The sequence below is a fragment of the Tenrec ecaudatus genome, chromosome 10 (assembly GCF_050624435.1).
Source record: "Tenrec ecaudatus isolate mTenEca1 chromosome 10, mTenEca1.hap1, whole genome shotgun sequence".
NCBI lineage: Eukaryota > Metazoa > Chordata > Mammalia > Afrosoricida > Tenrecidae > Tenrec > Tenrec ecaudatus.
This window is the reverse complement of record NC_134539.1, coordinates 142,763,652-142,790,867: the sequence shown is the minus strand read 5'-3', so window position 1 is coordinate 142,790,867 and position 27,216 is coordinate 142,763,652. Positions and strand designations below refer to the sequence as shown.

Genomic DNA, 27,216 nt, shown 5'->3' with positions numbered 1-27,216 from the left:
AGCTGCATTTTCCTTTCATTTGTCATGGGCTTTTAAGCTGCAGCTGTCTGGCATCTGCTCAGTTTGGCCCCAACAGAGGGAGACATTGTTTGAGAAGCAAATTTGTAAGCTTCAGACCATTTTGTATGATGCTGAAGAAGCCATGAAATTATGGGGCAACATAGCACAATACAGTAGGTCATTATGAATTTTAAATGTGCTTAAGTGTCTTTATTTCAGTATCTTAACCAAAGCACATACTCTTTATGTTGAATAAAACATTTCCTCTAAATTGGCCATCTCAATACTGGTCTGCTCCTCCAAGCAAAGAGGACACATATCTGGTGACCTATAATTTCCATTCCTCTGGTTTCATAAAGACACATCAAAGGTTGGTGATGTTTCTTCAGATACACTAGTTTAGGCTTAGAGGAAAGACGACGATAAGACAACGATCATTTCTTTCAAAGGCCAGAAGGAAGAGGCTTTGGTTTGCGCAGGAAGTACCAAATGATACAGAAATTGCTTTTCTATAGACCAAGAGGAATTGTTTGGAGGTGGGTAGTCTAGAGTGGTACCACCTTTTGTTTCTAGAAAGCAGCCTTACTCATAATTTAAGTGTCAGGGGCCACTGTCATATGCTAACATAAAAATGTAACCTCCAAGTTCACAGCTGCACATGGAGAGAGTTCGTTTCAAGGGAAGTACTTATTCCTACTTGAAGTTATGTGTCATATTTGAGTCATAATTTTAGTTGGTCATGGGCTTCACTTTAATTGGTCACATATATGACACATACCTGGCACTACAGATGTGTCAAAACTGCAGTTAGGAATAATTTTGTTTGCAAGAAATTTGCCTGCTAATGGTATGGAAAATCCATGGAGAAGAAAATTAAACATGGGCAACTGACTGAGTTTTCACTTTGGCTGTGTTGGTTGTCACAGGTATGACAGAGTAAAAAGAAGGTGTAAGATACATGAAGTCCATACCAACACAACGCGCTCATGAGAACAAAGAGCAACTACATCCATGTGTCCATGTGAAGTACCTGTTTCTCCCCAGAGGCTGTCAAAACTGTTGATCTGTGCTCGCTCCACTTCCTCTTCATCTTTTTCTGGAAGATCAAGTAGGTAGGAGACAATCTGAAACAAGAAGTTGTGTCAAACTTCAGGCAGGAATCTATGTTGTGACACTAGTTTGTGAGACTTGAAAGATACTTGAGTGGTCCAAGTGTCACTAAATCTCTTGCACACAAAAGGCAGCATAAATGACTATACTGGTCAAGACACCCAAAGCTGACACACTTGGTACCTGTCATATCAGGGAGAATTTGTTTACACGTTTCTCTTGAACAAAGGTCAACTCTATAGCATGTGGTTCTGCATAAGTACACATTCCTCATATTTAGGGTAACAACACAATTTTGCATCCCCTGAATATAAAAACCACAGAAGATAAATGTGGAGGAAACAGAATTTTCTGGAATTCTTCAGAGCAGAGTGATGACCTTCTTTCTCTTTCTCAGAAGTACAAGAACTGTTTTGGGAATGGTAAGGGAGAGTCGCTGCTAACAACAAAGGAAAGTGACAGCTCTCTCTCTTGGAATTTGAGTGCACAGAAAATTTAAAATCTCTCCCACAGCTACGAACAATTTCCATTTCACTTAAGATTCCCTCAATTGACATGGCAGATGCCCAGGCAGTGGAGTACTGGCCATGAACCAGCTTGTCCATGTCTTTGAGAGCTGGTTGTTAAATTTTCAGCAACATTAAAGGAGAGTTGTAAAACACAGCCATTACTAAAAATTAAATAACAATTAAATAAATGATCTTTTAAAACAAGTATAAAATACTCATATCTCATCATGTCCTCATTATTTAACTAGATTATACTATTGAGATTACCTGTTTCCTAGGTTTATGGGGTGAAAATACTATACAGCAGTATACTACTGTGTATCCCCTCCCAATGGAAGCTGGCATACCTTATAAACCAGGGTCTGATTCAAGACTAAAGCTGAAAGAGCTTTCAGTTTAATGGCTATAACTTGTGTGAAGGGGGAAATAGTTTAGCAGATCAGACAATGACAAATTATTTGGGCAAAGAGCACAGTGGGGCATAATTCCCTTTGCTAATGCATGCTTGAGTCGCAATCATAGGTTGGCTTTGGATAGTAATTTCACAAAAATCTACAAGAGCATCTAATTAGGAAGATTATATATTCTATTATTTGTAAATTCTGCATTAAATCCCTTATACCAGTAAAATTTACATTAAACCTAAATACGTTTACTTAATAGTAAACTTAAGTATACACATTCATCTCCTCCCGCCCATTTTTACCACAATACCAATTCTATGTATTCTGCTGTTATATAGGAAAATTTAGTTAAAATACCATTTATATTGTTTTATAGTTTCTAAAATACTTTTCATAAAAATCTATACCAAAAATTTATTAGTCTTATTTTACTGAAGGGCATCAAAACCTCTAAGAAATCAGGTGATTTGCCAAAAGTCTAGAAGTAGTAAGTAGTGGAGCTGGTTCTCAAACGTGGTTTCTCTGAGATTCCAGGTGCTGTGCTCATCCCACACTCTACACTGCCAGTCAGTTAGGTGATCACAAACCAGCCATTAATTTCTGAGCTCTGCTGTCACCATCTCTTAAAAAACCAAAGCCACTGTGAGAAGATTCTGACTCACCATGACCCTGAAGGGCAAAGTAAGACTCTATAGTATTTCTAAAGCTATAAATCTGTATGGCAGCAGAATGGCATCTCTTTCTCCTGTGAAGTGGCTGCCAATTTGAACTGCCAATTTGTCCTGCTTTAACCACCATGTCACATGAGTGCCATTATATTTCAGGTGAGTGGGAATAAGGAGAGCAACTGGATTACATATTTTCCAAAGTCGTTTCCAATTCTCATGTCCTATGCACATAATTCTAGGGCCAAGCCTTTGCACTGTCAGGTAGTTTATGAAGTTCGATCTCTCTTCTTTAGAACAGCGATCAAAAAGCCAATTCATATTAATTTGGTTTGATAAAACAACATAAAACACAAAAGAAAACCCCTAAACCTTATCACCCACTTTCTTACCTCTGTATAACCCATGCTGGCTGCTGCAATGAGGGCCTGTTGGATAGCTTGACTCTTCTTAAATACTCCTTGCTGTTGGCCAGCCATTGTCCAATCACATTGAATCAAAAACTTGACAACCTCCAGATGACCTCGGAGCGCAGCATGGACCAAAGCACACTGTCCATTCTTATCCAAGTGATCCACCTAATAAGGGGACAGAGAAACCTGTGTGATCAAAAACGTGTGGTCCTAAAGCTAGTCTAGTTACACAGCCCACTTGCCAGATTACTAACCTACCACCCTTCTCACTCTCCAAACCAACGTCTGAAGGCAATTAGAAGACTCTTTCCTACTCTGGCTACATAACCACCACACTACAACATTGTTAGAGTCCCCACGGGAGAGAGATGGAGCCTGGCCTTAAGGGTAGGCTTTTGCTTATACATTGAAAGAAAAACAAAAACAAGACCCCAGCTCCAGCTTTGTCCTCAAATAGTGCTTTCCAGACCAATACTTGAGAAATGCCATAGCTTTGCTGGCACCAGAAAGCATCTCTGAACCATGAGAAGGAAGAAAAACATTTTGAAGCTCCAATTTTTTGGTTTTCAAAAGAAGCAAAATATCTCATATCATGAATCATGACCGCCAACTTTTGGTATTCTAATGGGAACTCTCAAAGATCTGCCCCAACTGGCTAGAGGTATTGGAGCTTAATGATAGGAAGCTCCAATATCAGCAGTTTTTAGAATTTCAGTGTTGATTACAAGGTTAGGCTGAAAGAAGACTGTGATCACGACCAGAAGGTCTCTAGTGCCACGGATCCACAGATAAGTGAGTGATCTGTCATATGGTAGTTAGCATGTTCCTGGGCCCCTCACTGTCTTTAGTTCCACTCAGCCACCCATATGGTAAATGTTAACGGAATGCTTACCCTGTATAAACTACCATTTAGGATAAAAGGTAGGTGAGATCTTCAGACATAGATTCTACTCTTAAGAACTTTCCAATAAAGTAGGGAAAAAGAGGAAAATATGACAATAGCCTATCCACATAAAGAACTATAAGGTTAATGGTAGGAAGAGAGTGAAACATGCAAAGAAATTTCAGAGGAAAAAAAACTCAAAGCTAGAATCTGGAACAGATTCAGAGGGAAATCCAAGTGGCTGAAATAGGAAGTGATGGATTTATTCTAGTTTTTGTAAGGTTAGGGTAGATGAAGTTTGGAATATACAGTTCAGTGGATTTCTTTTGGAACCAGAGCATGGGTGCTTTTGAATAATAGGCTAAATGGTCTCAATTTTAATCAAGGTAATGGGGGAAGACATGGATGGTTTTCTAGTTCAGAATTGTGCTTCTAAAAACTAAGAAAATGAATACAAGGTACCACAAATTCTTAGAGAAATAGTTGATTCCAGGGCTGGGACAGTAGTAACAGTAAAAGACAACCCTGGAACATTTTTGTGTTGGCAGACATTAAGATAGTGCTCAAAAAACAATGGGTGGAAGTTGAAAAGCCCTAGGAGCCAATTTGAAGGCACTCACAATGGAGGAATGTGATAAAGTAAACAATCACAGTAATGGGTTATAGCCCATGGGGAAAAAGAAACACCCATGAATCTCAGTGACAGAAATAATTTAAAGATAAATGGGGAGTATGGAAAACTATTCCTGACATACTCCATTAATAGATGTTGAAGGAATGATGGAAAAAGAAAGTATTAGGTAAACCTCATAGCAATCATTGTTGCAGGCAAGAATCATTGATGGGCCCCTCACCCCAGAATTTACTTGAGAGGACGGCACTGAAGCTGCAGCTAGGGAAGAGGGGCAAGTCTGACCAGAGCAAATGGGAGCAAATGAAGGGAGAGGAAGAGAGAGTGGAACACATCCTGGCCCATCAGGTCTGGAGGACGATATCCCCACTCTGAACAGCCAATGGACAGAGTGGACAATATGGCTAATCCCACTATGAGACACACCGTCCCTTGATGGCCCAGGGCCCTAAAGGGGACAACACTAGAGACTCAGGGTCAGGACTGGTCCAGACTGACCCTGTGACACCAAGGCAACCATTAAAAGTATGTGGCAGAGCAACCATGGGAGCAGAGCAGGGAGCCCCCCAGGGAGTACAAAGGACAGACTCTGGGGCCAAAGCATGGCACCCCATTGGACCTGACTGAGGACACGCCTAGAGATCAAAAATCAGACCTTGATCTATTTACAGGTTTTTCTTTCTTTTTAAAATTTTTTCTTTTAATTAATTTATTCTTCTTTGGGTAATTGGTTTCCTTTTTTGTTGTCATCGCTGTGTTCTCACTCATCGTTTATCTTGCTATGACTTGATTTTTGGTGCGTGTTATTATCTCTACAGATCTATCTAGATAAGACAGGCTGGATGAATAGTCTGAAGAAGAAACCACAGGACCAATGGTTCTGGGGGGACACAGGAGAGTGGGAGGAGGGGGCAAGGAGGTGGTGCTGACCAACCCAGAGACAGGGGAGCAGTAAGTGATCCAAAATCAGTAGCAAGGAGGATGTGAGAATCCTGGAAGGGATTCAGCAGGGGCAAGGTAACCGAGAGAAATTACTGAAACCCAAATGAAGGCTGAGCATGATAGTGGGACAAGAGGAAAGTAAAAGGAAATAGAGGAAAGAACTAGGTGACAAAGGGTATTTATAGAGGTCTAAAGACTTGACTGTACATATGTAAATATATTTATATAAGAGTGTGGGGAAACAGAAACATATTTTTATGCATATATATATATATTTCACATTTCTTTGTATTCTTATATCAAAGAACTTAAATGTAATGTTAAAAGTATTAGAAACCAGTAAGACAAGATAACTAATTTTTCAGTGGCAAAGTCATGAGCAGGCACTTGACAAAGGAGGATTTGCAAGTGGAAAACACACAAAAATGTGACGAATCCTATTCTATAATGTAATTATCATTGCGATGTGATAAAACAAGCCAAGCCCATTGCCATTGAGTCAACTCTGACTCATGGCAACCCTGTAGATACAGCAGGGTAGAACTGCCCCTTTATGCATATATGTATAGGTTTAGTATTAAGGCAGCAGATGGACATTGGGCCTCCACTTAAGCACTCAATGCAAGAACACGTTGTTCTATTAATTTGGCATTCCAGGATGCACACCTTCCTGACACGATTGCTGAAGAAAAATGTGTGCATAGCAAATGTGGTGAAGAAAGCTGATGGTGTCCAGCTATCAAAAGATACAGCGTCTGGGTTCTTAAAGGCTTGAAGATAAACAAGCGGCCATCTAGCTGAGAAGCATCAAAGCCCACATGGAAAAAGCACACCAGCCTGTCTGACCATGAGGTGTAGAAGGGACCGGTTATGAGACATCAAAGAGCTAAAAATCATATCAGTGGGTCCTTCCTGATATGATCACTGAAGACAAACGTGTGCATAAGCAAATGTGGTGAAGAAAGCTAATGGTGGCCGGCTATCAAAAGATATAGCACCTGGGGTCTTAAAGGCTTGAAGATAAACAAGAAGCCATCTAGCTCAGAAGCAACAAAGTCCACATGGAAGAAACACACCAGCCTGTCTGACCACGAGCTGTTGAAGGGATCAGGTTTCAAGCATCAAGGAACAAACAAACATATCATTGTAAATGTGGGTGAGTGCAGAGTGGAGACTCAAAGCCCATGGGTATCCAACTGGACACCCCCTTACTGAAGGGTTGTGGGGAGGAGATAAGCCAGTCAGGGTGCAGGGTAGCAATGATGAAACATATAACTTTCCTCTAGTTCTTTAATGTTTCTCTCCACCCGCCCCCCACTATCATGATCCCAATTCTGCCTTACAAATCTGGCTAGACCAGAGGATGTACATAGGTACAGACAGCAACTGGAAACACAGGGAATCCAGGACAGATAACTCCTTCAGGACCAGTGGTGAGAGTGGTGATGCCTGGAGGGTGGAGAGAATGTGGGGTAGAAAGGGGGAACTGATTACAAGAATCTACATATAGCCTCTTCCCTGGGGGAAGAGTAACATATAACAAAATAATAATAATTTATGAATGATGAAGGGTTCATGAAGTAGGGGGAGTAGAGAGGGAGGGGGAAAATGAGCAGCAGATATTAAGGGCTCAAGTAGAAGGCAAATGTTTTGAGAATGATGATGACAACAAATGTACATATGTTCTTAACACAATGGATGTATGTATGGATTGTGGTAAGAATTGTACGAGCCCCAATAAAATGATTAAAAAATAATGGATGGATCCTAAAATAGCAGACAAAGATATCTCTGCCTGTTCTCAAAGCATCTTCCCAAATGATATGACTTAATAGCAAAAGACAAGAGTAACTTTCTAGTTGAGAAATTCGCAAACACCTTAAACAAGGAATCAGAATTAAGGGTAAGTGTTAGACTGCTAACTGCAAGGTCAGCAGTTCAAACCTTCCCAGGGAGATGAGGCTGTCCGTTCTCCCAAAGATCTACAGCCTCACTCACTCATTGCCACTGAGTCGATGCTGGCTCATAGGGACCCTGTAGGGCAGGACAGAACCGCTTCTGTGGGTTATGGGTTTACAAGAGAGAGTAGAAAGCCAAGCTCCCTCTTTCTCCTAGAGCAGCTGGGGGTTTCAAACTGCTGACCTTCCAGAGCACAGCTCAAGGAATGTCACCAGGGCTCCGCCTTTTACAGCCTCAGAAGCCCTATGTCAGAATAGACTTGATGGCGGTGAGTTTAGTTTATAACGTTAGGGAATAGTTCTACTCTGTCCTACACCAAAAACCAAAACTCACTGTAATCAAGGTAATGCTGACTCATAGCGACTCCTGTGTGTTTCTGAGACGGTAACTGTTTATGGGCGTAGAAAGCTAGTCTTTTCCCTAATAAACTGCTGGTGGTTTCAAACTGCTGACCATGCAGATCATAGCCCCACAGGGGTGCTGTAAGTTAGAATCACCTCGATGGCAGTGGGTTTTACATCAAGCCCTGTAGACACTAGGTGCTTCCCAGTGGACTGTAATTAGGGCACAGCAGCACTTTTGTGACGTTCTTGCCAGAAATATCTAAACTTAATCTAATCATGAAAAATATTGAACCAACTAAAATTGAGGCACATTTTGCAAAATTATTGATTTGCATTCTTTATAAGCATTGAGATTGTAAAAGAGCAAAGAGCTGTCACAGCTTGGAGGAACTAATAGACATAACAACGAAGTGCAATGTGTTATTGGATTGAATTCTGGACTAGAAAAAGGGCAATAGTAGAATGAGTGGAAAAATGTGAAATGAGAAAGTTAATTGTATTATATCAGTTTTAATGTCCTGACTTTGAGAAATGGATTATGGTTACACAAATTACTAATATTAGAGGAAGCTGAAAGAAAAACACAAAGCAACTCTGTAGTACTTTTCCCCCCTTGTGAATGCGCCTTTTGTTAAAGATCATCTTAATAGGGGCTCTTACAGCTCTTTAAATAATCCGTATATCAATTGTAGTAAGCATATTTGTATGTATGTTGCCATCATCATTCTATAAATATTTACTTTCTATTTGAGCCCTTTTTTGTAGTACTTTTATAACAGTTTTGAAAGTCTAATATTATTTCAAAATGAAAAGTTAAAAAATGGGATAATATGTAATAAATTTGATACTGTTAGAATTTGAAAAGCCATTTAGTGCTCAAATATCTTGAAATCATCAGGAGGTGGTGGCAGTAGCAACAGAAATGAAGGGATAGGTGCTCTCTCACATTTTTTTTAAGCTAAACTGTGTTTTAGTTTTAAAAAAATAATTTTATTGTCACTTAATCCACGGACCACACAATTCAATAGTTCAACCACATCAAGAAGAGTTGTACAATTATTGCCCCAGTCAATTTTAGAACGGTTTCTCTCCCCTCCCCGCCATGGTTACATCACTTTTTAAATGAGGTGTGCTGTAGTGAGTGTTCCTTCTCTCCTCCCACATACATTATCTGCCCACCTCCCCTTATCCTCCCTGTCTCCCATTCCTCCCCCCTCCTTCCCCGTGAAACCCCTGCAGCAGTTCTTATCTCCATGCCTCTACTCCTCTGTGCTTCACCCACTGGAAAAACCCAGCAGAGACAATAAGAAACAAACAAAATTAAGTGGTAAGGACAAAATAATAATATAGAGATACAGATACAAATAGTAAGTAAGTAAGTAAGAAAGAAAAGACCACTGTGAATAGGCCAGGGAAGAGATTTTTGTCATGGAACAAGCAAGAAATACTTGCACCTGGAAGAATTTCAGGTTGGGTAAAGAGGCAGGTCAACTGACCACATATCAAGTTCAACCCAGAACAATCATGATTGATCTGACAGCAAAGCGGGTCGAGACCCTTGCCTGCGGCTCTGGCAGCAGCTTAATCAGGCCGGGCACTCTTCAGGTGGGTTTGAGCTCCCACCGTGCTTCCACACATTGGTGTTCACCATTGAGGCTCTGGTATTTTTCAGTAAGTGCTCTCTTACCATAGGTTTGGTGGGCATGGAAGGGATAGAATGGGACTTTCTAGTTAGCAGGTGATAGGAAAGTTTCTTTCTTAGGTTAGGGTAGACATTCAAAGACTTGTAGCAACTGACAAAAGAGAGTGTGAAGTAAAGGAAAAGAGAAAGGACGTGACAGAATATCAGCAAAGTGCTGAGATGAAGAGTAAAGGCGGGAAAGGAGAGTTGGGGAAAGGAAGGCAAACACTTCCTTTTCCGAGGTGGAAGTAGAGTGTAGGGAAGGATTAATAAAGTTTTGAGATCGAGGCATGTTGGAATGTCCTCAAGTTTTATAATGTAGGAGGGTGGCTGGGGATTTATAGAGTCTGGAGTAGAAATGTTCTGTAAAAGTATTCTTTTAAGGTCTTAAATAATACTTCTATTTCATTCTGAAACCACAAAAATTCATTATTTTCAAGATGGAAACAAACTATTATGAAGCCACTTAAAAGGTTAGACAGGAACCTTAGGAGGAGGTGAGCTTATGTAAAAGCAGGAGGAAGAGCTCAGAACATGAGGGGGAGGATAGTTGCGTAACTTGAAGAATGTAATCAGTCACCAAAGTGTGCACGTAGAAACAGAGTTGATGTGCATTTTGCTGTGTATATTCCCAAAAAGAAAATTATTAAAATTTAGGAAAAAATATAATGAGGCCAGAATTTTCTTCAGAGGCCTACATTTGTGAGTCAAGCATTTTTCTTTTCACCAATATTATGAAATTAAGTCTTATGAATTAGTGATTCTTGAGGTGCCCTAGAGCAAACCATCCGTTTAGCAAACATTTTTCAGAGAACTGAAATGGAAACACTTCTAAATGCACCTTTGGTCAGAATGAGTATAACAAGGGAGAGCTATCTTTCTGCACATCTCTAGGGTGGGCTCTTCATAAGACAAGATGAGGGGGTCTGGCCTCTGTTTTAATCTCCGTGGGCAGCTTGTCTTCTTAGAGTCCGCAGACACCATCTGGTTCAGAGCTCCCATTACAGACACTTAGCTCCCCGGCTTCTCTTCCCTCTTGGTTACGAGAGGGTTTGCTTTCAGGCCAGCAGAGAATTCCTTGGCTCAGTAGGTGCAGTTTCCTGGGTGTGCTCAGTGGCAGTGCAGGCTGGTATGGCAGCGCTGCAAGTGGGATGCATGGAGAACCAGTGCTCCTACTCCCTTGATTTGTTCCCTCCTTAGTCTCATGAGGTAACAGGGGTGGAAAGAAAGATTCTACTTCAAGAAGAAAGGAAAGAGGGAGAAGGAAAAAGGCAGCAAGGCTGGGGGGCTGTTACCTTGGCCCTTTTCTTGCAGAGCAGCACCACGATATTCAGGCATCCAGCTGCTGCAGCATACCCCAGAGGAGTCAGGCCACTTTCTGAAGAAGCATCCACATTGGCCCCGAACTCCAGCAGGAGGGCCACCATTTCTGTGTAACCAAGATGAGACTGGACACATAGAATCGGAGCATTATTTAAAACCTCAGTCCGGTAATTAATGTTGGCACCTCCTAAAATCAGCAATCGGCTGACCTAGCCAGAAGAAAATAAACAGAAAGGAGAATAATTCAAGCATTAGTCATATTATTTTAGTCATTTTTTATTATATGAAATCCTACACAACAGTCCTTGGTAGCCTGGAGTAACTACTTTATTTTATAATCTTCATCCCCCTCCCCCCCAAAAAAAAACTTGCCTTGGAAAGAGATGTCAAATTACTCATTTATGTAAACCGCTCAGTAACTAGAGCAAAACCACATACACTGTAGACCTGGAATGTTAGTTGTTGATAGGAGCCATTGAGTGGACCCTAACTCACAGCTACTCTGTGTACATAGACTAAGACAGTGCCTGGTCTTATACCACCTTCACAATTGTTGTTGTTGTTATGTTGTAGCCACTGCACCAAGCCCTGTCCTTGAGGTTCTTCCTCTCTGCTGTACTCCTGTGCCTTAGCAAGCATAATGTCCTTTTCCAGGGACAGGTTATTTCTTGATAACATGTCCACAGTATGTGAGATAAAATCTCGCCATCCTCAGTTTTAAGGAGCATTCTGGCTGTCTGTATTCCAAGGCGGATGTTTGTTCTTGTGGCGGTACATGGTGCTTTCAATATTCTCTGCCAACACCATAATTCAAATGCAGCAATTCTTCCTTCTTCATTCCGTTTTCAAATGTAGATAAGATGATTAACAATGTCCCAGATTAGGTCATTTGTACCTTAGTCCTCAATGTTTGCTCTTTAATACTTTAAAGTGGTCTTGTACAGCAGATCTGCTCAATGAAATATGTCCTCTGGTTTCTTGACTGCTACTTCCTTGAGAATTGATTGTGGATTCAAGCAAAATGAAATCCTTAACAAATTCATTTACTCTCATTTTATAATGATGCTGTTTACTGGTCCAGTTGTGAGGACTCTGATTTTCTTTACTGTGAGGTTTAATCCATACTGAAGGATCCAAATAATATGTAGTCTCTATAAAGCAAACTCTTGGTCAGAAAAGCTCCCAGCAAAACAGAAGCTACCTGAGATCAATTTAATTCCTGGAGCTAGTATGGTCTGATCCTGTAATTCAGAGGCAATTTGTGGAAGGTAGAAGGATAATTGCTTTGGTTCTTCACAACCCCCTCTCACAATTACAGGGGATTATTTAGAGATTTAACAGATTATCACATTCCATGATAAGAAAACATTAGGATTATAGTCATTGGTCCAAATAACATCTCTCCTCAGCCAAGATTTTGGTCTTGAATTCACAGAATAAAAATGTAATACTTCAAAATATATTGAACTATAATTAGTAAGAGACAGTCTAAGGTTAGCAAAGATTAATCAAATAGTCACTTAAATGTCCTTCAAATTTCATTTTATACAGGTAATACATTAACCCACTTGGAACGTATTTACTTTTTATATTGAGAGTACAAACATTTACCTTTATATTGGGAGTGTAGAGATTTCGTAAAGATGCCAACGCCATGGAAAGACCTTCTGTGCTATAGGAGATCCATAGACCTTGGAGGATGGAGGATGAAACACCAACTTTTTTACTTAAACCCTGCAAAAGAAGTATAGAAAGAATGAAATTCCTCGTCCAGTTAAAATGTACAACCAGTTGCTAAGTTGGTGGTCTTCAGGATTTTGGTATTAATGAACGTAATTTCCTACTTAAAATGTTTATTCCCAGCAAAGCACATTCACCGATAAGGACAAAGACTAGTCTTGTAGGAAAAAGTTGATATAAATGGCTTCATTTTAACAATCTTTATCAATAAATCTATTGAGTATTGGATATAATTTGATTTTGTGTACCTTCTCCTTTAGCCTTAAACAAGTTACTAAAATATACATGGTAGTAGAGAAAATGTAATGTGATCCTTAATCTTCATTTTGTTTTCTTCCAGGTTTTTGGGAAAATGACATTTCCTAGCCTTCTATACAGGTGGGCCCTGTGGCTAAATTCTGGCTAATAAAATGCAGTCAGAAGTAGTGTGTCACGCCCAGGCTAGATTCCTAACACTCCTGTGCATTTCTCTACATTTGTTTTTACTCCTTCTAGGACCCAAAGGAGAGTTCTGAGCTCCTTGAGATTTCAAGTGACTCTGAGGAATTGTTCTAAAAATATGCACCTCATTGCAACGTGGATAGGAAATAAATCTTTGTGGCATTAAGTCGTTGAGATGTTGCAGGTTTGCTATGCCTCACCCGGACAGATACATTCCCCTGAGTCATCAAATGTATTTATCTGAACATGAAAAACAAGGGCCTGGACAACAGAGTTTCTCCTAGAAAGCTGACATGGACAAAGCATGTACTCATTTTTGCCCCTTTCACACGAGCTTCTAAAGAAGGCTGGAATAATGTGTTCTTTAAATTTTCATACAAAAAAATGTTTTTTTGTACAAACAATTCTCTGGCAAAAATCTGTCAATTTTGGGGTCAAATGAATTAAGGATTTTCTAATCCTGAGGACAGGGATATCTGTAACAATGGAGTTTGGAATGTAATAACTAGATCTCTGAAGGTATTCTTTTAAAAAACACACTATTTCAGCTTGTTTTGTTCTTCAAGCACAAGTTGTTGCAGTCTAGACTACTACATCAGCAAAATGTATTTATTTTGATGCTAGGTGACAGGCATCTACAAAGGAGGAATACTACTCATAAGTTATGAGTCACAAATCTTCTAATAAAATCTCAAGTCATTTAGGTCACAGTCTTTCTGTAACATGCTTGGGTTCTCTAAGAAAACACTTCATGTAGACAGAGGTACTCTTAAACTAGAAGAAAGGCTGAAAGAAGAAAAATGCTGGATATATGAACATTTTGTAATTTTTTTTAAACTAGCTTACTTTTCCTTTTTTGCTGTGAGGATATTTTTATATAATAAAAATTAAAAGATTAAACTTCCAGATGAAAAATTTTATGTCCAAGAACCATTCAAAGCAGACCCTTTCCTAGCCCTGGTTCCTATAGTTGAAAATCAATCTAGGGTTGAGTAGAGTAGTTCAAAGATAGCTAATGACTTTTATCTATTTAAATCTTGGTATTAAAAATTATCAACATTTATTTAAGCTGGCTCCTTACCTACCTACCTACCTACCAATTCAGTGTCCAGCAAGGTAGTTCTGACTCATGCATAGGGATGGGGTTTTAGGTAGTTCTATTTTTCTTTTTTACTCTTCACTATTCCAACTGTTTGTTTACTTATTTATTTTTTATGGTTAGGGTTAGACTGAAGTTAGGTTTAAGTTTAGGGTTAGGATTAGGTTTAGACAAAGGGTGATGGTTAGGGTTAAGTTTCGACTTATGGTTATAGTTAGAATTAGTGTTGGTTTTAGGGTTCTCCAACTGTTTCAATAATCATCCTCATACATCTCTTTACAAGATTTGTGCAAACACATCTGTAGGCTATGTTTATAGACATAGATGCTCTCAAATTTTGTGCCATTTGGCATGGCTTTATCAAAGTGGGCACCTATGTCTATACAACATCCAATCCCACAACCAGACTAAACAAGGAAGGATAAGGACAATTACTTGGACTCATTCTTCTACTCTAATTATAAAGAGGACCAAATAGCCAGGGCTGAATCCTGACAGAGCAGACCTTAAAGTTCCAGAAACAACGCAGTGCTGGGTTGCTGAAACGGAACCTAACTTTAGCATCTCATACCCCAAAGAGATTATTCCTACTTTCATTTCCTCCATTATTTGAAAATGGCTACTTAATTTTGATATTATTCATATTCTCTCTGGCCTTGAGGAGCTGAGCAATGTCATACTGAGGCACCAAGACCTTGGTACACCAATGAAAACAGTAAGAAAGACTGACAAGCACATCTTCATTATCATTTTAGATTCCCTTTGAATGTATGCTAGTAACAAGATCAAGTTACCAATTGTTATTAAGTCAATTCCAATTCATGGCAGCCCTATGTGCTGTACACTAGCACTGAGTGTCATGGATTTGACTGTTTAGAAGTAGACTGCAAAGACTTTCTTTAAGGGGTGGGTTCGAAGGAGTGGGTTTGAAGGAGGATGCATTGGTTAGTAGAGGACTTAATTGTACCATGCAAGGGCTCCAAGGACAAGGACATAAATCACAAACTCATTATGCTAATCAATTCAAATACAAATGTTGAAACTAGAGGAAACACATCACTAAATATTTAAGATTATTTTTCTGATATATGAGGTTTAATAATTTCAGTTTTTTCCCAGCAGAATTTCAAGTATGATTTGGTCACAGTTGGAGTCTATGCATTTTAAGTTCTTGAGCTCACACTACTTAGGTCCTAGAAGACCAGGAAATTTAGCTCTGACTCTCCATTAGGGTTTCAGCTTCCTAATCAAGAATATGTGTGAGCCTCATCAGGACCAAGAGTATGATAAACTCTGGTGGTCAGCACAAATAACAGACAACATAAATCAACCCATAAGGTTCCATGCACTGGTGCTACCATAGCCTTTGAAAGAATGGTGTGTACTATGCTTATGGAGATAAAAGATAAGCTTAAGAATTAAGAATTTTAATGGAGCACATGAAACTATCTGCATTAAACATAACCGGGATGACTATTTTAGAAATGAGAAAGACAGTAAGTAAAATAATTAACAGGTTTAAGAGAAGAGTATCGCACTATGGGACTGATCCATAATTTAATTTAGATAGGAATTATTGCTGAGGAGGGAGAGAAATGGGGCAAGGGAGGAAAACAAAGGGAGTTTATTTCCTTTCTTAAAAATAAAGATCTGTAGCAAATATAGTAAACTTATAACATTTCTTAAATCTTGTACATAGTATCTGTGCCTTTCTATGTTTGGAATATTTAATAATAAAAAATCTAAAAAAGGAATAGGGGCATCTTTTTCTCTAAAACAATAGACGAGGAGATAAGAATTGACAATAACAGATTGGTTTATTGTGAGGAGAAGAGAATAGTGAAGTTACACTTTATGGCTTTGGTATTTTTCACTGATTCACAAATTAAGTTGTTTGTTGATAGTTAATTTAACTGTTTAAGAGTTAAAAGAAACGAGAAAAGATTATTAAGAATATATAAACCTAAAAAAAAGAATATATAAACCTTCGTAAATGAATTAAATGGTCCAATAACTAGCACTGGTGGAGTTGGAGTAGAAACACAGAAAATAAGCCTGAAATCTAGAGCTAGGCTCCAGAACGTGGAGCTTTATTTGTACCATGGACTTGCTCTACTGCTTTCTTCTGCATGGTGAAAGTTAACCCTTTGCTCCCATGAGGTAAGAGAGAAAGGGTTTTGATTAGGTTAAAATCAACAAAGGTGAAAAAGGATAAATATACTCCAGTTACCAGATGTAGTGAAAAATAACTCATAATTAAATTCTGAACTGTAGTACTCTAAGTTCTGATAACTAGACAGAATGCCTGTTCAGTATCTAACAATGGCTCAGGCAAGCCCAGGTGCTGTTTTGTAGAGATAAATGGAAGCCAGGCCCCTTCCTTAGAGCTGCTGGAACTTAAAATCACAGTGCTGTTGATCAGTTTGTAGCACTTTGAGCACTTAAAGAGAACAGAAAAAGCATAAAGGTACAAGGGTAATCTCATTTTGGAATCTTAGCTGTGCCTCAGGTGTCTCTATATCAAGGCAAAAATCGTGAGGCTTATTCAACGAGTTTCTTAAAGGCAAGTTATTTACACACTTAATCACTATCGATTAACTAGCAGATAGCCAGCTGTTTCAAATGGATTATCACTGTGCTTTCTGGCCAGGCCATGTGGCCGTGGTTGGTTATTGTAAAAGGATACTGAGAGTCTTTGACAGGTAGGGGACTGGCAAAACCAGCTCTTGGCCTGGTTTTGTAAATGGAGTTTTATTGGCATATTACCATATCTATTCATTTCTGAATTGTCTGTGGCTGCTCTCAGACTACAACTACAAAGTTGAAAGGGCAGAGTCTGCACTTAAACCCACGTTTTTTAACTGTCAAAGGATCTTTTTTTAAAAAAACCATTTTATTGGGGGCTCTTACAACTTTTTTTTAACAATCCATGCATCAATTGTATCAATTACAGTTGTGCATATGTTGCCATCATTCTTTTCTTTAAAAAAATCATTTTATTAGGGACTCATACAACTGTTATTACAATCCATACATACATCAATTGTGTAAAGCACATTTGTACATTTATTGCCCTCATCATGCTCAAAACATTTGCTCTCCACCTAAGCCCCTGGCATCAGCTCATTTTTCCCCTTCCTCATGAACCCTTGATCATTTATAAATTATTATTTTGTCATATCTTGCCCTGTCCGACATCTCCCTTTACCCACTTTTCTGTGTTCGTCCCCCAGGGAGGAGGTCACATGTAGATCCTTGTAATCGGTTCCCCCTTTCTAACCCACCCTCCCTCTACTCTCCCAGTATCTCCACTCACACTACTGGTCTTGAAGGGATCATGAGCCCTGGCTTCCCTGTGTTTCCAGTTCCTATCTGTACCAGTGTATATCCTTGCAATGTAGAACTGGGATCATGATAGTGGAGGAGAGGGGGAGCATTTAGGAACTAGAGGAAAGTTGTATTTTTCATCATTGCTACATCACACCCTGACTGGTTCGTCTCCTCCCCGAGACCCTTCTGTAAGGGGATGTCCAGTGGCCTACAAATGGGCTTTGAGTCTCCACTCCACACACCCCTCATTCACTATGCTAAGATTTTTTGTTCTGATGATGCCTGATACCTCATCCCTTCAACACCTCGTGATCGCACAGGCTGGTGTGCGTCTTCCATGTGGGCTTTGTTGCTTCTGAGCTAGATGGCCGCTTGTTTACCTTCAAGCCTTTAGACCCCAGATGCTATATCTTTTGATAGCCGGGCACCATCAGCTTTCTTCACCACATTTGCTTATGCACCCGCCATCATTATTTTCAAAGTATTTTCTTTCTACTTGAGTCCTTGGTATCAGCTCCTCTTTTTCCCTTCACTTCCCCACCCTCATGAATCCTTAATAAATGATTGTTATTTTCATATCTTACATGGCCCACTATCTCCCTTCACCCATGTTTCTGTTATTTGTCCCCCTAGGGGTGGTGGTGGTTATACATTGATCATTGTTGTGATCAGTTCCCCTTCTCACCCCCTTCTTCTCCCCACCTTCCCCCCACCCTCATGGTATCGCTACTCCCATTACTATTCCTGAGGAGTTTATCTGTCCTGGATTCCCTGTGTCAAGGGCTCCTATCTGTACCAGTGTACGTGCTCTTGTCTAGCTGGATTTGTAAGGTAGAACCGGGTCACGACAGTGGAGAGGAGGCAGCATTAAAGAACTAGAGTATTGTACGTTTTGTCTGTGCTATACAGCACCCTGGCTGACTTGTTCCTTTCTTGTGACCCTTCTGTGAGGGCATGTCCAAAACTGTCTACAGATGGGCTTTGGGTCTCCACTCCCACGCACTTCATTTACATGGGTATGATTATTTGTTTTGGCTCTTCTGATGCCCGATACCATCAACACATCATGATTACACAGGCTGGTATGCTTCTTCCATGTGGGCTTTGTTGCTTCCCTGCTAGATGGCCACTTGTTTAACTTCAATCTGTTAAGACCCCAGAATCTGTATTGCCTACTAGCCTGGCACCATCTTCACCACATTTGCTTATGCACACCTTTTGTCTTCAGTGATTGTGTCAGGAAGGTGAGCATCACAGAATGCCAGGTTATTAAATAAAGAGTTCTTGTATTGATGGAGGACTTGAGTAGAGGCCCACTGTCTGTCTATTACCTTAATACTTAACATATAGATGTATGTGCATAAACCTATATCCCTATTGTTATATATTGATATGTTTACAAATATACATGCCTATATTTATACCTCTATAAATGTTTTTTGCCTCTTAGTTCTTTCCTCTATTTACAAAGTATCTTGCTTATCCCTTTCAGAGGTTTAATTTTTCTGCTTGACCAAAAGAACCAAGTGAGTTCTGTTCTAGTAAAAACATTACAAGACTGACACCAAAGCAACATTTTAGAAGTAGCACTTAGGGCACTAATCACAAAAGCACTCCCAAATCCTTTCAGTGACTAAACTCATTCCAATGAGATCCCTACGCTACGAATTATATTAGCAATCTCTGGGCATAATTAACAAACATCTATTTTTTTAAAACCCAATGTCAATTAGAGGACTGAAAAGGATTTTAAGTGTGCAACACCACTGGTCATTAGGGAAATGCAAATCAAATCCACAAAAAGACATCACTTCACACCCACTAGGATAAGTATAATCAACAAGACAGTAATAATAAAGTTGGTCAGGTTGGAACCCACATACATTGTTAGTGGGAATATAAAATGGTACAGCTGCTTTGGAAAGTCGTATTGCAGTTTCTCAAAATGTTAAACACAAAGTTACTTTAACCCCAAACCAAACACACTGCCATCAAGTTAATGCTGTATGGGACAGGGTAGAACTGCCCCCGTGAGTTTCTGAGGCTGTAGCTCCTTCCTGGAGTAGAAAGACCCATCTTTCTCCTGAGGAGCCACTGGTGGTTTCAAACTGCTGCCTTTGGAGTCAGCAGCCCATGAGTGTAGTGAGCATTGCACCGTGAGGGCTCCATAGTTACTCCATGAGCTATTCATTCTAGCCCTGGGTCTACCTCAGGGAAGCACTGACAGTGCACGCACAATGCTCATGACAACATTATTCACAGTTTCCAAAACTTGAAATACCTCCAATGTCTACCAACTGGTGAATAGATAAATAAAATATGGATAAATAAAAGAACAGAAACACTGATACAAGCTACAATGTAGATGAATCCCCAACAATTATGTTAAGGGAAAGAGGAGAGATACGAAAGACCACGTTATATGATTATAGTTATATGAAATGTCCAGAAAAGTAAAAAGACAAAAACAGAGATTGGGTTAGTAGTTGCCAGGTCCTGGGGTGGAGGGTGCGGGGAGATGGGATGTGGCTTTAGAGAGGCCCAAGGTTTATTTTGGGGATTATATAAATGGACTGAAATTAGATTGTGCTAATGGTGACACAATTCTTCCAATATGATAAAAACCACTGCCTTGTACATTTAAGTAGGTGAATTTCAAAGTATGTTAATTTTGCCTCAATAAACCTGTCTTAAAGAAAGGGTTAAAGGGCTTCATAGGTAGTCAAATATCCAGAATTATAGACTGTGATGGTTATGTGCCAATACTTTTAGTGGTTTGACAGGTAGTATGTAATTGTCCTCTATTTTGTGATCTGATGTGAGGAACTAATTAGTTGAAAGGGAAGGTGCTTTGAATGTGTGTCCTGCGGCCAATGTATATATAGATGCTCAACAAAGCTTGACCTCTCTTGGTTCTGCACCTGACTCATCATCTCACATCCTGGGATATAAGCCAGCAAGCTGATGTCTGATTCACAGGTTCTGGGATTCACCAGCTCCCACAGTCTTGTGAGCCAGAAACCTGCAGTCTGACATGCTGATCTTGGGGGTTCATAAGCTCCTGAAACCATGTGAGTCAGCTGAAGCCTTATGCTTGTTCCAAGGTCTTGGGTCTTGCCAGCCTCCATAATTTCATGAACCATTTTCATGAAATAAGTCTCTCTCTGTATTTGCTTCTCCACTTTTGCTCCTCTAGAGTACTTAGTCTAAGACTCTCTACCTTCTCATATTTTTAAGTGATTAAAGATAAAATACATAATTTTTAAAAAGCAAAGAAAAAGAAATTTAATCTTAATTAAATATAAATATACAAAACAAAAAAAATAAAAATAAATATATATAGGATTAAATAGGATATAGGATAATATAAATATAAAAGAAAGATAAATAGGATTGGATGTTGCAGCTGGTGAGAAGTTCTAATTTAAACTAGATCTCACCATAAAGTCTGTCTCCCTCTTCATGACCCTTAGGTGATGGGGACTGAGAATTCCGGCAGTCCAGGAGAAGCTAAAGCCTATCACCGGGGAGCACTCTGCACTTAAAAGTACCCATGGAGCACAGCAGCAGGAAAGCCACAGTGCAAATCTTCATTCTTTAGCTTGGAGTCATGTCATCACCATAAACTGTACACTGGAGTATTTATGGCCTGAATCACACATGGAGCCAGTCTTATCTCAGGCAACTATGTTGTCTGAATCAACATGAGATAAAACTGTGTGAATGACAGGAGTGCATGGTTTAAATGCAGGTCCTCTATGTACTGGCTAAAGTTATACTTAGGCATACGACACTTCATGTCACTTCTCTGCCATTGTGGTGCTTTCTTTATGGTGTAGCAAAGACAGACACCAATTTCATCTTGGCATTTGATCCTAGGCAGATGGTGATGCTAAAAGGTTAATGGTTGAGTAACTTTCCCATTTAAATTAAGGATAATGATCTTAGAGTTTGTGGAAACAGCCGTGCAGTTTTCAAACTGTTTGAAACTGGAATGAAATGCAGTGTCTGTCATGCTTGTTCTATTCTGCTCCTACTGCATACGGTCATCGGAGAAGGTCGTTTTTGTTACAGAAAACGTGTATAATTCAAATAAGGGACTTGTCACTGTGGGGGTTTAACCTGTCTACTGGATGGATAAACTTGTTTGACTATATGAGGAACGGTTTTCTGGGCTCTGGTGGAGCTATGGGCTAGGTATTGGGTTACTAATAGCAAAGTTGGTTGTTCAAACCCACCAGCTGCTCTGTGGGAGAAAGATGATGTTGTCTACTGCAATCAGATTTACAGCCCAGACGGTTGCCTTGGGTCTGAATCAACTCAATGGTCAAGGGTTTGGTTTGGGTTGGGAGTTGCAATCTTTATGAAAAAATAGTTTTGTCTTTCAAAGTACCACTTGGGGGAAGTCTGAGTCAGATAATTGTTTAAAATTACAATGTGTCCCAATTCTGAAGCAGGAAAGAATTGGGAAGAAATGGGTGGTTCCAGATAGTTTGCAAATCACAGCACAACACCAGAAATACTAAAATTTTAGCTTAAAATAAAAAAAAAATTGATTTAACTGCTCTGGTTCTTTGTTTTTTTCTTCAAGAGTGTGTGAAAACTTGCACCCAATTGTAGCAAAGCACACGACTGCCCTCTGGAAAGGGCAGATCACACACAATGCACATGCGTTTACGAAGGGGCTGCAAAAAGCATGTGAAACTGAAAAACAGAAGTTTATCATGAACTTTTTGAAGCTCCTTCATATGTGTATATGCCTCTTACCTAAATAGTTATACATAGACATTTTCTGGAAAGCTTAGTAACCCCTAAAATTGGGACATGGTAAAATGGAGGAATGAACCATATATTTTAAATGAATCAATTGTGTAGCAAAATAACAGTAGCTTCATATACATAGTGCTGGAGATGGAACGTTAACACCCCCAATTTCTTGAATTACCTTAAAAATGTGCGCTTTGAGGATGTGATGCCCCAGCTCAACAGTCTGCTGTCGGTTTAGCTTTCCCTCTTGGCGGGAAAACCAGAAGGCAAGCAGCGTGTGGCCGCTCCTGCAAACAGAAAGAGAAAAGATTCTTTTTAGAAGTTTCAATACTACCAAGCCTGCTTTGGGTGAAAGAACTGTTCAGGTCAGTCATACCGCCAACAAGTCTGTTTTTCTATCCCAGTTTTTTTTGGGGAAGCACAACTGCACTGGGAAAATAATGGGTAATGTAATGTCCCTACCTTTTACCAGAACTTTACCTAAAGCCGATGTGTGAGCATGCCTAAATGCCACTGTATGTTGGTTTACACTCATCCCACACAAAGATGACAAGAAGGCATAAAAAGGTTTGCATTTTATTTTCTGTCTCTGCCAGCTCCTCTAATCTCACTCAGACTTTAAGTGCCAGTGTTCCTGCACCAGGGTCTCATTCATTAAAAAAAAATCATTTTATTGTGGCTCTTATAACATTCCATACATCAACTGCATATTTGTACATATGTTGCCATCATCATTTTCTAAACATTTACTTTCTATTTGAGCCTTTGGTATCAGTTCCTCTTTTTTCCTTCCCTTCTCCCTCTCACCCTTGTGGTCCCTTGATACATTTTAAAAAATCATTTTACTGGGGGCTCGTACAACTCATCATAATCCACACATACATCCATTGTGTCAAGCACATTTGGACATTTGTTGCTATCAACATTCTCAAAATATTCTCTTTCTACTTGAGCCCTTGGTATCAGCTCCTCATTCACCCCCTCCTACTCACAAACCCTTAATAATTTATAAATCATTATTTTCATATCTTATACTGACTGCTGTCTCCCTTCACCCATGTTTCTGTTGTTTGTCCCTCTAGATGGTGGTGGTGGTGTTATGCATAGATCATTGTGCTTGGTTCCCCCTTCTTTTTCTCCTCTCCCCACCTTCCCCCTACCCTCATGGCATTGATACTCCCATTTCTGTTACTGAGGATTTATCTGACCTGGATTCCGCATGTCAAGAGCTCTTATCTATACTAGTGTACATGCCAGAACCGAAAGGCAGGACTGGGGTCATAAGGGTAGAGGGTGAAGAAGCCTCAAAGAACCAGAGGGATAGTGTGTGTCTCATCAGGGCTAGACTGCCCAAGATTTCAGTCTTGGTTCCATCTTGTCCATTCTCTGGATCCTCAGAGCTTCCACCACCACCTATAACCTGACAACACCTAAGTCTTTTTCTCGGCCGTGTAGAGCAATATATACTCAACTGTCATTGGATTTCTCTACTCGTTGTTAGGTGCCACCTCAGAGTGACCCTGCCAGAAACAGAAAAAAACACTGCCCATCATCACACTGTTATATTCACTATGTCCCAAACTGGAACAACCATCTCTTCACTGAGTGAAATCTTCTCTGATGAGCATCTAATCCAGCCTAGGATAGATTAGGGCTTTCTCTTTGGTTCTACCATTATAGATTGTATATACCCTAATACGGGCTTTACCACACTGTCACGTACTATCACCCCTGCACTAAACTTAAAGTTTCCTGATAGCATCCATTCCCCTCTATCCACTTGCTAAGTTTCCCAGCCTGTAAATGAAAGAGAAAGCCCTTTTCTGCATCTAGATATTGTCTTATGTGCCTGTAATACCCAGTATTGCTTTAGCCTTCTTATAATCATATGGTCAGCTGGCTTGAATATCAAGCAAATAAGGAAGTCAAACCAAGAGAAGTGCAGAGAAGCAGAGCTTGATCTCGGACTGTACAGTATCTGCAGCTGCTTAACTCTGTCTGAGCTTCTTACTGTTTGAGCTGGAGTTTCGATTTCTTCTAGCTCAAAGCATCCTAGTGATAGTTCCTTTCAGTGAATGTGCGTGTGTGTACAATATGCACGTATACACAAGGGTGTGTGCCTCTGTATTTCCATTGATGGCACAAACAAATCTTTACTTATATTCCCTATAGTGCCTAAAGCAGTGCATTGCACATAAAAATGCTTCAGACAGAATTTTTAGAGGCAAGAAAAGATTGGAAAATAAAGAAAGGAAACTGGATTATCTTTGGCATGTTTTTCTACTATATTTGCTAAGGCCACTAAGAACTATGGATCCTTAGAATTGTCTCTGTATTAGCCACTAGGTGAGTGGTCATCAAAGTTCTTTATGTCATTGGTAACATTATTTTTCTATTTCATTCACATGGAGTGTAAAGGAAGGAAGTTAAATCATCGTTCAATTCCCAGTTCACGGAATTAATCAAACAGAAGGAAAACATAGAAAGTGAACTTTTGTTGATGACGCTTCTTTGAAAAGGGGTTCTGTAGACTAGACACCTTTTCCTAAGTTAATAACACTGGTTTACCCTGTCAGGGATCCAACATTTGAAGAGACTTCATAGGAAAGTCTGGAAAACCAAAACAAACATGCTCTTTCACTTTTGTCCTTAAGTGAAGAACCTCGAGCATAGGGAACAGGGTAATAATTCCCATTTCCCATAAAAGTCATCCAATAGAGATGACATTTTAATAAGATTTAAAAAAGTAATTCTGCCATTTCCTATCTTTTGGTCTTATACAGTTTTTGAATTTTAGTGGCTACTATAGCACTTTATTTAAATGGATAAGGGAAAGCATAATGGAAAGGAACTTAATTAAGAAAATGTTTTAGGAAAGTGTAGCATGCATGGAATCATTGTTTAACACTCTCAAAATCAGAAAATTGCCACTAACCTTTTATTTATCCCTTGAGACCTTAATTTAGTTGGTAGGCTAATAAAGCATAGGCAAGTTACAAGATAATGAGACATATTTCTAAAGTGCCATGTTCTCAAGGTCTCATATTCCTATAAAACTATTAACAATAAAATTATTGCAGTCTCCCCATTCTAAGAACTATTACCTCTAGCGACTCGTTCATTGTTGTACAATAAGTGACTAGAACTCATAAAGACAGGCCTCTGAAATACTACTATGCTTTAGGATTTAATGAGAGTCCATGCTAACTAGGATTCAGGTCCAAAGCTCATCTGACAGGAAATCATTTTTCAGTTAGACACAAAATTGCCTTTGCTGTAGCACTTTTATCTTACAACCATGAGCAAGAAACCTTGGTAAGACATTCACATTTCCCTATTATAAATTTCAGCAAACTACAGCTGATAGTGCTTGCTTTTCTTGTTGCTGATGAGGCACAGAAGAGAAACTACAAACAATATAGGGCAAGGACAAGATAAAAGTGCCAAATGTAATTCACTTTTCTTCTTGTATACCAGCATATTGCATTATTCATAAAGAATGGTTCTGATCATTTCAGTGGACTCTGAAAGCGTACTGTGTTTAGGACGCCAAAGGTAATAGAATTTTTATTATATGTTGGCATTTCTATTTCTACCTTACTGAGCTGATAAAATATAGTGTCTCTTGTTGACCAGTAGCCTGAATGCGTTGGACTATACTTACATAGAAAGCCCTGGTGGTGTGGCAGTTACCTGTTGGGCTGCGATCCACATGGTTAGCGGTTCGAAACCACCGGTTGCTCTGCGAGAGAAAGACTGGGATTTCTGCTCCGATAAAGTTACAGTCTTGGAAACCCATAGGGTTTTGACTCGATGGTAGTGACTTTGGTATACTAAGCTCTATTTGTTTTATTTTCCTTATGTCATTTGCCCACTCCTGAACCTATTTGTTTGTACTACTGTCTTCATCATAGGCTCTTAACTGGCCAACAGAATTTTTTCCCCTTAGCCTTTGACCCTTTTTCTTTCTTTTTCACTTCAGCATCTCAATAATATAAATTGCAAGAAGCTTGATAAAAATTTGTTCAAAATTCAAGTTTTCTGATACATAATATAAGCTCTTTAACATAATATTCAGAGTTTCTCCATATTTGTTCCTTGTTTATTTTTCTGCTTTTATCACCTTTATTTTGTACTATCTTTTTTCAAACAAATGACTCACGGGCTTCAATACATGTTTCCCCTCTGCCTGGAATCCTTTTTTCCTCTTAGTTCATTAGATGAACTATTTTTCATTCTTAAAAGTTTCATTTCACACCATTTCCTTTTTGGTGCCTTCCTGGTCTCTTAAGACAGACTTAAAGAGTCTCTTTTCTTTAGGTTCCTATTGTACTAGGTACATACTTCCACATCTAACAAAGGACAATCTGTCTGTCTGAATGTCAGTCTGCCCATCCGATTGTAAATACCTTGGGGACAGAAATAATGGGCTTTGTTTTTAACATAATTCATACTAGGCCATAAAAGTCCATGTTTGTAGAATGAATAATACCTCACCATCTCACGCTGTTGTCTGGTTTTCCAAGCGGTAGAGCAGGGATATAGGCTCAGGAAGACTAAGGGGCAGATCTACGCTCACAGGCTCGGAAGTGGAAAATGTGGGATGAGGTCCCAGGTCTTCTGAAACACTGTTTGAATAGAACTACGTTCACTGCCACACTGCGATGATTAGCAACTTGGTTTTCCTTCTGAGCACACATGTGTGAAAAAGTCCATCATTGTAAAGAACATAAATTAATTTGTATAGTACAAGCTCTGAATTCTTATTGTAATTAAAATCAGCAGCTGTTCATTTTGACGGGCATTTTGAATGAGGAGTGGCTAAGAAACAGAGCCAGACCTAGGCAGTGGGAGATGATTTTAAGCACGACTGAACATATGTATGTTGTTCCTCCATAATTAAAGATGGTAATCAAAATCAACTTTAAATGTGGGCTCACATGTGGTTATCAAGATCTTGGGATGGGATGGAGTG

The 27,216-nt window shown here is 39.4% G+C and overlaps 1 protein-coding gene across 9 annotated transcripts in view; it reads right to left on the bottom strand.

Moving 5' to 3' along the window:
- TANC2 (tetratricopeptide repeat, ankyrin repeat and coiled-coil containing 2) overlaps nt 1-27,216 on the bottom strand; it is a 364,118-nt gene that overhangs the window by 32,853 nt on the left and 304,049 nt on the right. For all 9 annotated transcript variants that reach the window (XM_075562035.1, XM_075562037.1, XM_075562040.1 and 6 more), the window contains 5 exons: nt 22,420-22,528; nt 12,476-12,598; nt 10,837-11,073; nt 3,081-3,266; nt 1,031-1,124 (listed from right to left, as the gene is read on the bottom strand). In XM_075562035.1, coding sequence (XP_075418150.1) covers nt 1,031-1,124; nt 3,081-3,266; nt 10,837-11,073; nt 12,476-12,598; nt 22,420-22,528 — 749 coding nt within the window. The remainder of the gene's footprint in view (nt 1-1,030; nt 1,125-3,080; nt 3,267-10,836; nt 11,074-12,475; nt 12,599-22,419; nt 22,529-27,216) is intronic.